We start from the raw sequence: 15943 nt of genomic DNA on the forward strand, positions 1-15943 counted from the left end.
TTAGAGCAAAATAGTTCAGGAAAATTCAAATGTTAATTTCATCACAGGATAAAATTACTAATGTACAAACTTTATCATCTTTGTGGCAGTACAAGTACTGGTGAGACACTAGACACTACAGTATCCTCACGGTCTGGAGACTCGCTCTCATGTTCAGCGCGTTCCGCTCCTGTCGCTTCTTCTCCTCCTTGAAGGCGAGCGTGTTGGCCTTCTTCTCCAGCCTCCGCTCCTGCAACAGAGCCGTCGAGGACCGTGAGAGCACGTCCACAGAACAATGCTTGCATCACTAGCAGTTGGGTAGATGTCGACGACTACTTCATTGCAATCTTTATGTTCAATAATCTAGCAAAACTGCCTACCTGGCATGGCCTCTCGCTGTATCTCCCACTACTACAACGCTCTGGAAGTGCTTACTGGAGCTGTACCGATTCAAAAAATTTGCCGATATGCCGATACAACTGTTGCAGATTCACAGATACAGGAGAAAACACATTTTCGTTAAAAAAAAAAAAAAAAAAAAAAAAAAAAAAAAAAAAAAAAGTTTACTAAATTACCTAAAATAACTTAATTCCACGAAAAACAATCAATATAGATGAACATGTATTTTAGTTTACAAATGGAACATACACCTTTCTTATTTAACTCACATTTTTAGTTTGTTTTCATTTGTTTGTTGATGACCCGTTACAGTGAAACCTCTTTTATTCGTTCCCGCATTGTAGAATTACCCGGTTTTATTGTTCAATGTCCGTGGTCCCGAAAAAATCCCGCAAGAACAATGTTAAAAAAATCCCGTTTCCATCGTCTACGAATATTTTTTAACCCGGTTTAACGGGTTGAACTTTACAGGCTTTTTACAGATTTCACATTCAAATTCCCGAGAAATATTCCAGTTTACGCGTGTCTACACGACACGCAATACCAATATTTACATATGGCGGCCATTACTAAAAGAAAACGAATAAAGTGAGCATGACGCTGTTGCTAACAGGTTCACCAACTTCGATAAAACAACAGACGAAAGCTAACGCTTGCATGATAGTTCTTGCTTTGTGCGATAATCGACACAACAATATAACCGTGGTCGATATACTATACATACTAGCCCAACGTAAACACGTTTCTATTTAGCGACAGTGAAATCCTGCGAGAAACATAGACGAAATTGTTCATCCTAGCGTTTCCGTGGCCGGCCGTATATGCGCGAGATTTTCTTTGTTTACGGGAAATTAGCTTTACGCATTTAAATCTAATGCACGTGTGAAATTTGTAAAGGTTCATTGATATGTATCGGCCTACAAAAGAGGTTAAAACCATTAAAGAGCGTTTAGAAATTATAAATGCAGTTGAAAAAAATCCAGGCGAAAAACGGGTTGATTTGGCAAAGCGCTATGGTATTCCTCCATCGACTCTTAATTCTATCTTATAGTACATTGTATTAATAATAACAAACTTGTGATTACCAACACCAAAAATATTTTGCTGCATATAAACTCATCTTATAATTTCTCTGCATTATAAATAAGAAAGTAGTGTGCATCTTACAACATGTGGTGAGTATGTACCTTTTAAATTTGGAATAATACATACGTAATTACTTGCTTAAAACATACAAATTTGAAGTTTATTTTGTTTTGTTCATTTAAAAAAATTAAGGAAGTATAATTTTCCAATATTGATATTGTATATACAGTGTGCTGCTGGAAATACCTAACCGATTCACTGAAAGTTTTTGCAACAGTACATACATTGTGCATTTGGTAACTTTAGAGTGTGTTCCCACATTGTAGGATTTCCTGGATTATCCGTTTTTTACTCATGGTCCATTGGAAAACGGATAATCAGGGTTTCACTGTAGTTGCTTATTGAAACATGAATTTACTAATGGAGGCTGGAAAATTTAATTATTTAATATGTAATTATTTAGAATAAGGTTTTTTAATAATAGGGAACCATGAAATACGTTTAAACAAATGAATTAAAAATATGCGAAATTGCGAGAATTTGTACATGTTTAAAATTCAAGAACGAGAATTACAGTACTACAATCTAAACATGTGCTGCAGCGGAAGTTTATGGTACCAAACAATGGAAATGCGTCTTGTGGTTGCTTAGCATGGGAAACCATAAAAGTAATTTAAGTTATATGAAGTACTATATTATTTGGATATTATTTTTTTCATTCCATTTTAAAAACTTTACTTAATTAAAATATGTCTCCGTCACAATGTTACAAGCATTTCTTTGCAGTTCAAGTAGTTGGTATTTTCCGTTTTTTGTACAGGTAGACATGGTCTAAATAAAGGAAGTTTTGGTTCTATCTAACTTTTCCATGCTGGTGATATATTTTTGATTGCATTAGATTCAAGAACGTTATTAAAACATATGATGTGTGAGTGTGATCTATATGGCTGACAGACATGCGAGTTGAAAGTATGTATGGATTTTATAGGTTATGACAGGTACTTTCCTTATCCAATAATATCGGCCAAAAATTAACAAGTGTATCGTGAATCAGCACAAACACAGATTCAACTAAATATCGGCAAAATCTGCTTCTGCCGATTTGCATCGGCACAGCTCTAGTGTTTACCACTTAAGAGAACATTTTTGACACAAAAAGAATTTTTTTTTTATTAAATTTGAAAAATATAAATGTCACAGATAGGCTTCTGTGAATATATATATATATATATATATATATATATATATATATATATATATATATATATATATATATATATATATATATATATATATATATATATAAATTTGAATCAAATTTAAAATCGAATATCACTATATTAATGTATATTGATAATTTTTATAATCAAATTTTAAAATACAGTGAAATTTATTTTTTTCACACTTCACAGGAGTCCAAGAAAAATTGATCCAAACTACAGTAAGATAAAAAAAGAGCATGATATACATGAAACCAAAACAAAGAGGTGTAAAATTATGTATTTCTTTGAACTGAAGTGTGAATAATGTTGCAGTAAAAAATCCAAATTTCTCAATAAACCATTTTAGCCTCATACATGATATTAATTTTTTTTTTTTGTGAATTTGCCGGACATGGTGCGGACGCCTCAGCGTGGACATGACGTTAAGCCACAGTTCATTCAGAGTCAGGTAACAACCCCGAGCAACACTTGCCTTCCTGTACTCCTTGAGGGACTTCTTCCTCTCCCGCCTCCCCTCCGCCCTCTCGCCCCTGGGCCTGAGCGACAGCACGGACAGCGAGGAGAGCACGGTCTCCGTGCCGTCGCCGTCCGGTGCGGCGCGGCGCGGCCCGGCGGCCGTGGCGTCGTGCCTGGCCAGCGCCCTGGCCGTGAGCCTGCCGGCCGGCGCGGGGTCCAGCACGCCCGCGGGCATCCCCGTGCGCGCAGACACGCGTATCCTCCGGGACACCTGCACAGACATCACGCCCCGCCCACTCCGACACCCGTGCACAGGCACAGGCAGTGGCGTTCCCAGGATTTTGCTCTAGGGGGGGTCAGGCAAAAGGCTAGGGCCTTTTCCGGGGGGCCTGGGGGGGAGTATGATGGAATTACCCCCCCAGATAGCCGGGGGGTCCGGGGGGGTCCTCCCCCGGGAAAATTTTTGAAAAAAATATGTCTTCAATATTGCTGATTTCGGCTATCTAAAAATACTGGCCGTAACTTCATAAAAGTAAATATATATTTTTTTCATTTTATGAAAAATATATTAAATATTTTTAGCCCTGAGGGGGGGGGGGGGTCCGGTCCAGCTCGTCCCCCCCCCCCCCCCCCAGGCACGCCCCTGGGCAAAGGGCAAGTTTCTTTGTGACAGAGGGCAAGGGAAGGTCGCAACGCGCTTCAATGGCGAGAGTACAAAAAACGATAGGATCTGAACGACTTTACGGCTAGGTATTTTCATTACGGTGACCTGAATGTACAGAAACAGTCAATACAGTGCATGGTTTGAAATAAAACAATTGCAAACGGTTTTCACAACAAACACGTGTCCCAACAAAAATTTATGCAAAACAAATAGTAAAAAGAAAAAGAGAGATAAATATACTGCTTGGACTCTTATAATAGAGTGGTTTAAAATGCAAAGCAATAAAAACTCAAGACAATGCATTTTTTTTTTAAACCAGTAAAATTTTAAAGTTTAAAAATTGTTTTGTTGATCCGATAAAAAAAAAAAAAATAAGAGTGTTTATAATAAATTTTAATCTTGATCCCAGATAATTTTTTTTACATATTTTAACTTCAATCATGTTATATTTTTCCGTTACATTATGGTGTAATTATTGGTAAAAAAAATAACAAAAAAAAATTATTTTATTTGAAATGTTGAATTAAATAATAAATTAAGTATTCAGGAATATAAAATATATTTTCTAACAGTCTGGTACAAACACGATGGGGCGACGGGACTCACCGCAGGCTCCGCTATGAGCGTCGGGTGGTTGTACAGGTTGGAGTACGTGGACAGGACGGACTCGCAGTCGAGGCGGTCGCGGTCCCGCACCTCCAGGGCCACCAGCTCCCCCTCCTCCTCCCCCGAGCTGACCGCCCCCATCTCCACGTCCCTCGCGGAGGGGCCCGGCTCGCGCCCGAGCGACTCCCGGTCGCGGGAGAACTCCTCCGCGCACCGCAGCACGGCGTCCGAGTCGGGCGCCAGGTAGCCGTCTATCTCCTCGCAGTCCAGCGCGCCGATCTCGTTGTCGTCGTAGCCCGCGAACATCTGCAGGCACGCAACAGTTCCTCTCGACCGCCTTCGTAGTTCATCATCACAAACTGGCAATATCTCTACATCTGCTGAGAGAATAAGACAAGAACATATTTGCAACATTTCTCTTTGCGTTTACTAAGGGAGCGTTACCATTAAAAATCAAATTTTACAACAAATATCAATTATTAAATTAAAAAATCAAATTGCAGTCACGCAATAAAAGCAGCATATGGCATTTCTTTCACAGAGATGTTGAATCTGTGAAAACAATAGCTTTGTCCACCCCTAGTACACAGTAAAATTCTCTGACGAAGTAAGGAACCTATTATGTTGCCAATTATTAGGGATGTGCGAGTACCCGATATTTTCGGGTACGGTTCGAATCCACAATTACCCAAACCCGGATTCGTTGTATGTACATGGATTCGAACAGTGCTATGAATATTCACAAAAGTTATAAATTAATTTAGTACGGCTCAAAAATACTAGCAGTGAAAAATAAAATTAGGCTACTATTACGCAAGTATTTAAAATATGATGTATCAAAGAAAGATATGTAAGTTAAATAATTAACACATTGACATTAAAAGAATTTCGGGATTTCGAGTGCTTAAACTATAATTACGAATTTCGTCGTATAGCAAACTATAAACTAAAAACAATTACATACCTACGAGAAAAAAATGCCTTGGCTATTTATTGGAGAAAAAATGCTGAAACGTTTATAAAACTGAGATTTCCCTGTGGCGTGCAGTTTATTATGATTGAGTTGGAGAATCAAGTATGTTTTGGTTTTCATATTTTAAAGTGTTTATTATTAATTAAGTTTACATAATTATAAAACATTTCAATCTCAGTATAATAAATAATTTCCAGTAGTTACAGTTAGAAAAAAGAGAACACACATTATTTTTAAATTAATCAGTTATTTTTAATTATTCTATGCTTAATATTCGGAATCGGATTCATATCTCATGTATTGCCAGGGATTCAAATCTGATTCGAACCGAACTGAAAATCAAGGATTCGCACATCCCTACAAACTGGCAATATCCAGCTGGTGATTTGATTACTGAGAGACTAAGACAAAAACATATTTGAAACATTACTCTTTGAGTTTACTAAAGGAGTGTTACCATTAAAAATCAAATTTTACAACAAATATCAATTATTAAATGCAAAAATCAAATTTCAGTTGCGCAATCAAATCAGCATATGGCTTTTTTTTCCACAGAGACGTTGTATCTGTGAAAACAATAGCTTTGTCCACCCCTAGTACACAGTAATATTCTCTTAAAGAAGTAAGGACGTATTATGTCGGCAATTATAGTTGATTTATTGCGCCAAGTGTGAGCACACACAACTAAATCAATCAGCTTGATGCGAACAACTGACAGTTACCAGATTATATTTGTAACAAGTAGACATTAAAACATTATAATCAGAGTTTCAATTCCACTTGATTAAATTCTAAATCAAATGACAAAATTTTTAAATAAAATTAAATAATTACTACTGCCTGTAACTGTCAACTGTGGGAGAATGACGCATGAATGAGCCTCAAAACGTCCATTTCAACAGACTTTACTGTACCTCAAACTACATCTTGGTAGATGGAAAAGGCATCATAACAGATAAAGTTAATTGCATTTGAATAATTTGCTCACCTTCTCAAACCTGCTGTCTAGGATCTCGAGTTGCTCGTTGCGTCTAATGACGGAGCTCGACACGGAGTAATTGGTGAAGCGAGACTTTGTCTCCTCGTCCGCGAAAGTGAACTGGGAACCTCTCAGACTCGCGACGTCGTCGTCGCTGGCCTCGCCCGAACCCGCGCTCCCGCCTGACGACACGTCCTCTTCTTCCTCGATGCTGTCCAAGCTGGCAGGCACAGTTCCAGGTAAGTATACATATGCATTAAACAACTAGCTAATTAGGAAAAATTGGGTGTTTGGCCACCATGAGAGTTCTTTGACCTAATAACAGATAAGAAAACTAAACTCTGGTAAATCTTATTTAAATTCATCACAAAACGAGGAGAAAAATATTGAGTTTTGTAAACTAACTCTTCGCTCTGAGCTTTAGACTTGAGTTTATACCATTTCTTATGTACCCATGTTTTTTTTTCTTCTCTCTTTCTTACTATATAAATGTAAAAGTACTCTGTAATATTTCGTTTTTGTGGTTGTACAGTATGTTTGTATAAATGCATATATTTTTATTAATTGACTTGTTCTATATCCCGGAGTCCTTACCTCCAAATGGGATCTACAGATCAAAAAACTGAATAAATAAATAAATGAACTTACACAGTGTGATAGGAAATTTACAGGGTACACAAATATTTGAAACACATGTACAGGTGTGTAATTGAGTGAGCAAGTATGCAAGTAAACAAGTATGAGAGTAAGTGAAAAGTAATGCAAAATGCCAGAGAGCACCGCTGCTTCTGCCATCTGTGTTTTCTGCAAGCAATACGTATGATAGAAAAAATATGATACGTTAATTCACCTTCAATATAGACACAATGGAGGTTCGCGCTGGAGATTCACAATTGCATAGAAAATTACTACGAAAAACATGTAAAGAGTATTACAGTTATCTGACTCCCTACTTTATTCACTCACAGATTTTTAGTGGTTTTTTTTTTTTTTTTTTTTACACTTTGATGTCATTGTTTCAACTTACCTGCTGTAAAGAGCTTTTAAATAAAATAAAAATATGTGTGTACTTATGTATGTGCGTTAGAAGTCATACTTCTTTTTAATTTATGACACTGAACAATTTAATTTTGAAATTTGTTAAATAACAAAAATTAATAAAATACATACACAATACTATTAATATAAAAATCTGAATAAATTAATTATTTAGTTTAATAAAAATCATCTAGAAAAAATTTAATTAACAAAGAAAATAAATAAATGACTGAATGTTTATTGATATTCAATCAATTAAATAATAATGTAATAATTACACATACTGGAACATAACCTCACTTATCTAAATATACTTGAAGTCTACAAAACACTATTTCTATCAATAATGTTCACAATAAACAAATGTTTAATTATGTTGGCCAGTATGAAATACCAATCACTAAATTACTGAACGCAACTCACTCGTAGTTCTGCACCTGCCACTAGAATTCGCTTCCGGAGCAGCTCTACAGCAACTATTGAATAAATCGATTTGCAGAGCGAAAGGTTAAACTATTATATAATGAAACAGCTCCGATAAAAATGAAAAATTTGAAACAAATATCAAACCCTGGTTTAGACCTGACTTTTCACAAGGACACTTCTGCCACCCAGGTGCCCGGTGGAGGGGCAACATCAAACCATCACCCTCGGGTGGGAACTAAGGAGGGCGACAACTTTGACAGTGCAAAAAGCCTAAGTGAGCTACAGAAGAACTGTCATAGCAAGGTAGAAATTCAACTACACTCACTCACTGCTGTCGTCATTTTCCTCACCACCATCGATTCCACCATTGGCCAATTGAACGAAATCATCATCCAACATGTTGTCAGGGTCATCGTAGTTAAAATCTTCATCCATTGCTGCCACCACATCCGGATCCAAATCCAATCGTGGCCCTGCACAAAAAAAATTAACGATCACATTGAAATATTACATGTACAAAAAAAAATTTTTGGTAGATAGTTAATAATTAAAGCACATTATATTAAACTATAACTAAATGTAAAACATTTTGTGAAGCATTGAAAATAGAGACCTTAAAGTAAGAAATTCTTAAAAGTGAGGTACTAATTGAGATTCCACATTTATAATAAAAGTAAGTAACAGAAACAGCAAGTTTACAAATTACACAAGTAAACTAACATAAATCTGTACAGTTGTACAGTTCCCCACTTCTTTTAAATCTTGTTTTACAACCAAATATCTTTCAATTTTTCTGTTTTTTTAGCAATTGTAAAGTTTTTGACAGATACATACTTGACATTACGTTAAAATAGGTGCAATCGAAAACTAATAAATACAATTATCAGAGTAACCAATAACTACTGACACTATACGTAATCATTTGCGTGTCGTATTGGTGATACATTTGGTGGAACTGCTGTTCGCAGTTGCTATTCTTCAATTTCTTTCAATTGGTGTAATTCATGCCTCCTGCTGGTAAATTTACATTTCACTTTCTTGTTACAGATAGAATTTTAGACTACATTTTCGTGACCCACCGCTTCTTTAAGCCATTTCCTTATACGTCCTTGTAGCAATGACGACAATCATGTCAGATTTAACTTCCTACGATACAGACCGTGAGCGGTGGATCCAAGGGGAAGGGCTAGCGGTCGCAAACTGAGTACTAAACTGGTACCTATGTGCCTGTGTGTGCCTGTATGTGTGTCTGGGCAGCGTCTGTGCTTGCGCGTGGGTGTGTGCAGTGGTGTAGCAAGCGGGTGGCAGGGATGGCCCCCACCAGGGGCGCCGGAGCAGGAGGGGCACCGCGGCGACGGTTTCGCGTTACTGAACTCCCCCCCACCCCCTCTTTTAATCCAAGAGGGAGGCGCCATTTTCAATTCTGGCCAGTGGCGCCAGTCACCTCAGCTATGCCACTGGGTGTGTGTGTACAAGCTTATGAGACTGCCTCTGGGCACTTGGGGCCCGGCTCCGCGGGGCGCAGACCTGGGTGAGGCGCCGCGAGGTTCAGCAGGCCCACGTCCTCCTCCACGCTCGACGCGAACACGGACGAGGGCAGCTTCAGCTTCGCCGCCTGCCAACACAGACCACGCCCCGCGTCACGCCCGCGGCGGCAACATGCGAGTCCCGGCACGGTGGAAGATCCGCCATGCGGCACACTCGAGTCATCACAAGTCAATTCAAAGGGAATGAAAAGAAAAAAAATTAATATACAGCACAATGGTATTCGAAACAAGTTGTAATAAGCTACTCTAACGAAAGAAGAAATAAAAGATGAGTGTTGGTTTTCCTCAAAATATCTTTATGGAATTGTACAAGCGAAATGCAAACAGCAATCTGCCCATAAAACAGGAAGCACTGTAGATCTAGTGAAATGAAAACTGACGATAACAATGAACTCTTAGCCAACTAAAAATGCAGGCAGAGCAGTAATGCTACCTGGCGTCCAAGGTCAACAGCTGGAATCTTGCCAAAACTGTATTTTGAATATGATCCCTTTTAGACTGTACTGTCAATTTTGTGTGTGTTTGTGTGTATGTGTGTGTGTGTGTGTGTGTGTGTGTATACATATATTTTACCAAAACTTTGGCATGACATGTTTTATACATACGTCAAGCTACCAGCCAGCGCCTAAAGCACAAAATAAAAATAATAACATGAATCAAAAGTCCCTACATAAATAACAGTGCAATCAAACCTTTTTAACAAAATAATTCTAGCCACACTGGAAGGAACAGAGACAGCACAGATAAATACAAATAGACTTCTGTAATGAAAACCGAGTCGTCGTTTCACGCACAACATTTTTGTGTTCTACTTGTTTTCGTTACGTTACCCATATTACGCAAATGTGTATCTATTAATTTCATCGCTGTTTCATTCAGCATTTTACATAGTTTAGTGCAAAAAGTCTTTTATCCCACATCCTGGTGCTTTTGAGTCGTTTATGTAATTTTCGACTGCTCCTCTCACGAAACACCCAGTGTTAAGACGACAGTCACCTTGTCGGCGGGAGGCTGGGGCGCCATGATGCGGTACCGCACCAGCTCGCTCTCCGGGCCCTCGCCGGCGCCGCGCAGGTGCTGCAGGTAGTCGTAGCCGTCGTCCCAGGAGATGCCCCACTTCCTCTGCTCCTCCTTGCGCTGCTCCAGCTCCGCCTGCGACTCTGGGCCGCCGGCCTGCCGCAGACACACGCACGCCACTGAAGGACTGTCGCTACTGCCCCACCATGCTGATCCTGTTTGGCTTTCAATAGTTACAATCATACCACAGGGCGCTAAGAGACTCGACCAAATACCCTTGATTCCCTGACGGATAGACATCAGGTAATACTCCGACAGAGCTGCTTTTTAGAACGGAAAGAAGAAAAAAAATCGGTAAACATGGTTTCCATACTCCACACAGGTCACTAAATTTACTCCCAATGAAAGGTTTTTATAATTCCTACTAGTAATTTGTGAAAAAAATTAAATTTTTATACCATACCTTACAATACCCGTGATTTTACGCTGCCGCTGAAATTCAATGTTTACCAGCTAAAAAATAGGTGTATATGTTTTCCATATTCTTGAGAGGTTTTTTGAATTAAACCTCAAAGTAAGGTTTCTCAATTCCTTGTAGTTTGTGAAAAAATAAGTTTACAGCTTAGATTAAAATATGCATGTATTCACACAATTGCCGAAACTCATTGTTTAGAAAACTTCAGTCGATGTAGGTGTTGTTTAAATGATAAAATGTGTTTAAATAATGACTGTATTGCAATTGTAAGGAATTTTTAATTATTATAATAATTCATGTATGTTGTTTTATTAGAATAAGTAATTGTATTACAAAAGTTTGTTTTGTTACATTGCATTTAAAGTACATACTATTTTCACTCACGTTGTACCACACGAGTCTAATGGGAGTCTGAAACTTGAATTGAATTATTAATGTCGTTCATTTTCTGTGAGGAATACGTGCTGTGAACTGAAGTAGCTGACACATTGAATTTTGCAGTCTTTCCAGGGAATTCTTTGATTACAGCAATCGTATATTCTGTTTGTTATAGCTGGTGTTTCATGTACATACAAGTTTATCCGTAGATATTGAGGGCTTGATCCTGATAGCATGATCCTGTTGGCTTGATCCTGTGGTACATGATGCTTGCTGCTTTAGTTCAGAACGTCGAAAAATCCTGCACGTTAAAGAAATTGCAAAATAATTGAGAATTATGATTGCAGGTTGAAAAATTCCTTTTTAATTGACTTGCGATAATAATTCATTACCTTACAATATTTTTTTTTGTACAGGATCTTACAACATACTGAATTAAAACAGCAAGCATCATGTACCACAGGATAAAGACAACAATATTATGTCATTAGGATCAAGCCATCAGGATTCAGGAATATACTTCAATATATGAAACAAAATTAGCATATTTTTATTTCAGCATAGTCTGGTACAATTATGCTAAACAAAGAGATGCTTCATCGCAGGTAAATAATGAATAATGAATGACGGCATTGTGAAAACAGATATTTTAATGTAAGCTTTAAAAAATTTTTTTTTTCCCCCATAAACCAGTGGGAATTAAGAAATCATGTTTTGAGGGTAAATTTAGGGACGTCTTTAGTAGGCCTACTTGAAAAACATATATTGTTTTTATTTACTTTTGGTTCCACAATGCTGCGATGTCTGATGCTAATATAGTAGGGTAAGCTATAAACTATTAATTTTCACAAACTATTCAGAATTAAGAAACCAATCCTTCAGGGTAAATTCATGGAAGTGTGTTGTGTGTGAAAACCATGTTTTCGATTTTTCCCCTTTCCTTTCTAAAAAAAAAACCGCTCTGTCCGAGTATTACCAGACATCTTACTCAGCGACATACCTTGGCAAGCACACATATTCTTGAATTTGTATTCTGACTGAAGAATAACGAAGATACCTTGGTAGTTTTTTCCACAGTTGGCAGCAGCACATGTTGTGGAGCATCCTCGTCATTGATGAGAGGGTCTTGCTGGCTGCGGTGAACAAGGTGAAAGGTTACCGCACTCTTGCGGTCGATAAATTTCTTCTTTCCTTTCGGCTGCATGAGTACCACACACATTCAAATCAGCAAGTTAAATGAACAGTGACAAACAATAACAGTGTACTACACAAGTTTCAGTATTCTGAAACAGGTTACATTATGTCACAACATGACACGCAGAACGTAAGACATCACAATAAAAATTATCTACAGAGTTGATTAATTTGTTCATAAAAATTTATTTAAAATCTGACTGCACTATTAAGCTGGACTCCCAATCATCCGTTTCATCCGTCCGTCACCCGTCCGTCCGTCAATCACGTGACCTGCAGCCAATCAGATGGCCCGAAAAATTCCATCCGTCCGTCCGTCAAAACCTTGCCAAGCTTTAGCTTTTGACGGACCAACGGATGGTCCACCGCCTTGTTAAGTCGATCGTCTTCAATACGACTTTCCGAAAACAGTGTTCGATTTTTTAAATTTGCAATATATAGAAGGCTGTGTCGTATTGACCGATTATTATTGTCATAATAACGGTAAAGATTGCTTATGAGAATGAGCTTTTCGGAAGAAATGCTGATAAATTACGTCCGGGAAAGGGAGCATTTGTATAATATATATAGCAAAGACTATCAGGATAAGCAATTGAGGGAAAAAGCCTGGATAGAAATAGCTTCTCTCTGTTTCCTTTGACGCAGTAATAAAAGAAGCATAATTTTATTTATTGCTGGCATGACTAATATTATTTTTAAGATGGCACCCGTTTAATCCACTTGTCAAAGCACGGTTCCCGCCTTTAAACTTATTATCACATTAATAAAAACAAAAGTTAATTATCCCAAGTAAATTATTTTCACCAAAAGTTGGTAAATATGTATTGTACGGATTAGCGCCAAAAAAAATCGTACAAATATGAAATACTTTTCATTATATGCTCTTTTACGTCCTCTTTTCAAAACCGCCTGCGGAGATTAAAAATTCCAATTACTTTTGGAGATATCGCCGTTCTTATTTTGAAATACAAGCCCTATGTAATCATTCAACAGACGCCATTTTATATTTTGCCGTGTGTGCGTGAATGCCTAAATAACAGAAATTTTCCATTAGGTAAGGTTAGTTACATGATAAATACTTCAAAATAAACGGAAATTAAAAATAATATCAATTAATTTTACTTGTATAGTTTTAAGTATTTATAATGTAACTGACCTGACCTAACAAAACGGGACAAAGGTGGATTAGGTCAGGTCAGCTACAGTATAAATACTTTGAAACTGAACGGACATTAAAAATAATAAAAATTAATTTTAATGGTTGTTTAGTTTTAAAGTATTTATAATGTAGCTGACCTGACCTAACAAACCTGGAAAAAGGATGAACAGTAGGAACTCACGTAATTTTCTTTTTACGTGATGTAGTCGTTCAACTACGTCACGAAAAAAAAACAACATAATAATACTTGTAAACAAACAAGCAACAATGCTGAACGCGGGAAGCCTACGATTCACTCATCTTTCTGGACATACCCGAATACTCACGTTGGCAAGCCTTCTTTCAACAGACGAGAGGCAAACGCCCGATCGTGCATCTTCGGTTTTTTTTTTGTTTTTTGTTTATTGTAAATAAATATGCAACTCATGAAAACTAATGGTCAATTTGGTTATGTTAGCTACATTATAAATACTTCAAAACATTGTGGATGGTTGATTTGGTTAGGATAGCTACATTAAAAATACTGTGAAATCATGTAAACGGTTTCCTAGCGCTGGATAGCTACATATTAAAACGTTATTTGCTAAGCAACCATATAATGATTTTACAGTTTTTTTAATGTAGCTATACTTACCTAATATAACCAACCATCTACAATGTTTTAAAGTATTTTTAATTACTTCTTGCTAATTTTAAGAAAAGAAGGCTTGCCAACGTGAGTATTCGGGTATGTCCAGAAGGATGTGTGAATCGTAGGCTTCCCGTTGCACGCCGCATCAGTGCACAACATGAAAATTAAAAAATTCCATATCTCCTAAAGTATTTGGAATTTCTGATCTCCGCCGGGTTTAATGAAAAGAGGAAGTTAAAGAGCACAGAATAAAGGTATTTTCGGATTTTTAATTTTTTTTTTTAAAAATTGCCAAAAAATGAATATTAAAAAATTCGATATCTCCAAAAGTAATTGGAATTTTTTATCTCCGCAGGCGGTTCTGAAAAGAGGACGTAAGATAGCATATAATGAAAGTTATTTCATATTTGTACGATTTTTTTTGGCGCTAATCCGTACAATACATATTTACCCAAAAGTTTACTTACAATTGAGAAAGTATGTGGCGGAAAGTTGTAGCACTGATATTTTATAATAGTGACGGACGGACGGATGGCGGATGGTTGAGAGTCGGTAATAATTGCCGAGAGAAAATAACGGACCGAAATTGACCGACGGACGGGTGACGGACGGATGAAACGGATGATTGGGAGTCCAGCTTTACCTGTTGAAAAGAAAACTATTTTAAACAACTTTTTTTCCTTAATAAATTTTAGGTTTAGGGTCACGTTTATAACAACTAAATCCTCAATAATTACTCTGCCATACATTTATGCAAATTTAACTAAAACTTCATTTTTTTTAAAACTTTTGATGGCAAATATGATGTACTAACCTAAACTTAGAAAAAAATCTAGCATATTTGCAAAAAAATATAAATATGTTAAAAATATTACGTACCATTCTCTATTATGTTTTAATTCCTACTAACGAAACAAAAATATCACATTTATACAAAAACTTCTAAACAGCCGCTACCACCATGCAATACAAATGTGAGGTTAACCATCATGTTTATAAATGAAAAGAATTAGCATAGAGATTATATTTAAGAATGGCCACATACTTCTCTCTACCATAGAGATTATAATCAGTTAACTTAAGCCAGTATTTCAAGAATTCGGGGGAAATAAGCAAGAATAGTAGATAATATCTTATTATGCTTATTATCTTGGTATACAAAAATAACCTAACTCAAAGGGCCGATTTCCAAAACAAAACCAAGCAGAATCACATTAAAGGAACAGAATAGGAACTGTTTTAATAAACGGTGCCCTACGCAAGGCTAGAAACTGGTTTAAGGCAATCTAGCAAACATTTGATAACCATCGATAAACTTAATCATGAAGGAGATAGCAGGACCATCTCACGAATTAAATGGTTTTAAAATAATTTGTTCAAGTATTTTTTGTGTTGCGCTAAATTCTTATTATAACAATTTAAGTGTAGCAATATATATTCCAGAAAAGTTTCGAAACCATAAATTAGAATTTGGCCTAATAATATGTTTGGTACGTCCCCAGATATTCAGAAAATTTAATATATACATATTAATCTACAGCTGAAATTGGTTTTTCTATCCAACCATTAACTAGATGACTTCAACTTCACACCAGACACACTCCATGAACTGATATATCCATGTCTGAATATCTTTATTTACTATTAATATTCTATACATTATTGGCCTGTGAATATATTGAGGGCTAACTCAGTGGTTATAAATTAAACCAC

At 36.9% G+C, this 15943-nt stretch overlaps 1 protein-coding gene across 1 annotated transcript; it reads right to left on the reverse strand.

Moving 5' to 3' along the window:
* Positions 1–49: 49 nt before the first annotated feature.
* LOC134539588 (protein LTV1 homolog) lies at positions 50–15224 on the reverse strand. The gene is made up of 9 exons (XM_063381754.1): positions 15110–15224; positions 12304–12444; positions 10373–10549; positions 9357–9444; positions 8155–8302; positions 6375–6585; positions 4414–4719; positions 3160–3414; positions 50–229 (listed from the first exon to the last, which is right to left on the reverse strand). The coding sequence occupies exons 1-9, from the start codon at positions 15110–15112 to the stop codon at positions 116–118; spliced, it is 1443 nt and encodes a 480-aa protein (XP_063237824.1). The 5' UTR covers positions 15113–15224; the 3' UTR covers positions 50–115.
* Between the last annotated feature and the right edge of the window lie 719 nt (positions 15225–15943).

The sequence above is a fragment of the Bacillus rossius genome, chromosome 15 (genome assembly GCF_032445375.1).
Source record: "Bacillus rossius redtenbacheri isolate Brsri chromosome 15, Brsri_v3, whole genome shotgun sequence".
Taxonomy (NCBI): domain Eukaryota; kingdom Metazoa; phylum Arthropoda; class Insecta; order Phasmatodea; family Bacillidae; genus Bacillus; species Bacillus rossius.

Excerpts from the sequence above, each read along its gene's own strand:
- LOC134539588 (XM_063381754.1), bottom strand. Across the intron at positions 6,586-8,154 it reads GAAAATGACGACAGCAGTGA|CTTGGACAGCATCGAGGAAG; the intron begins GTGAGTGTAGTT and ends TGTGCCTGCCAG. Across the intron at positions 4,720-6,374 it reads TAGACAGCAGGTTTGAGAAG|ATGTTCGCGGGCTACGACGA; the intron begins GTGAGCAAATTA and ends GCGTGCCTGCAG.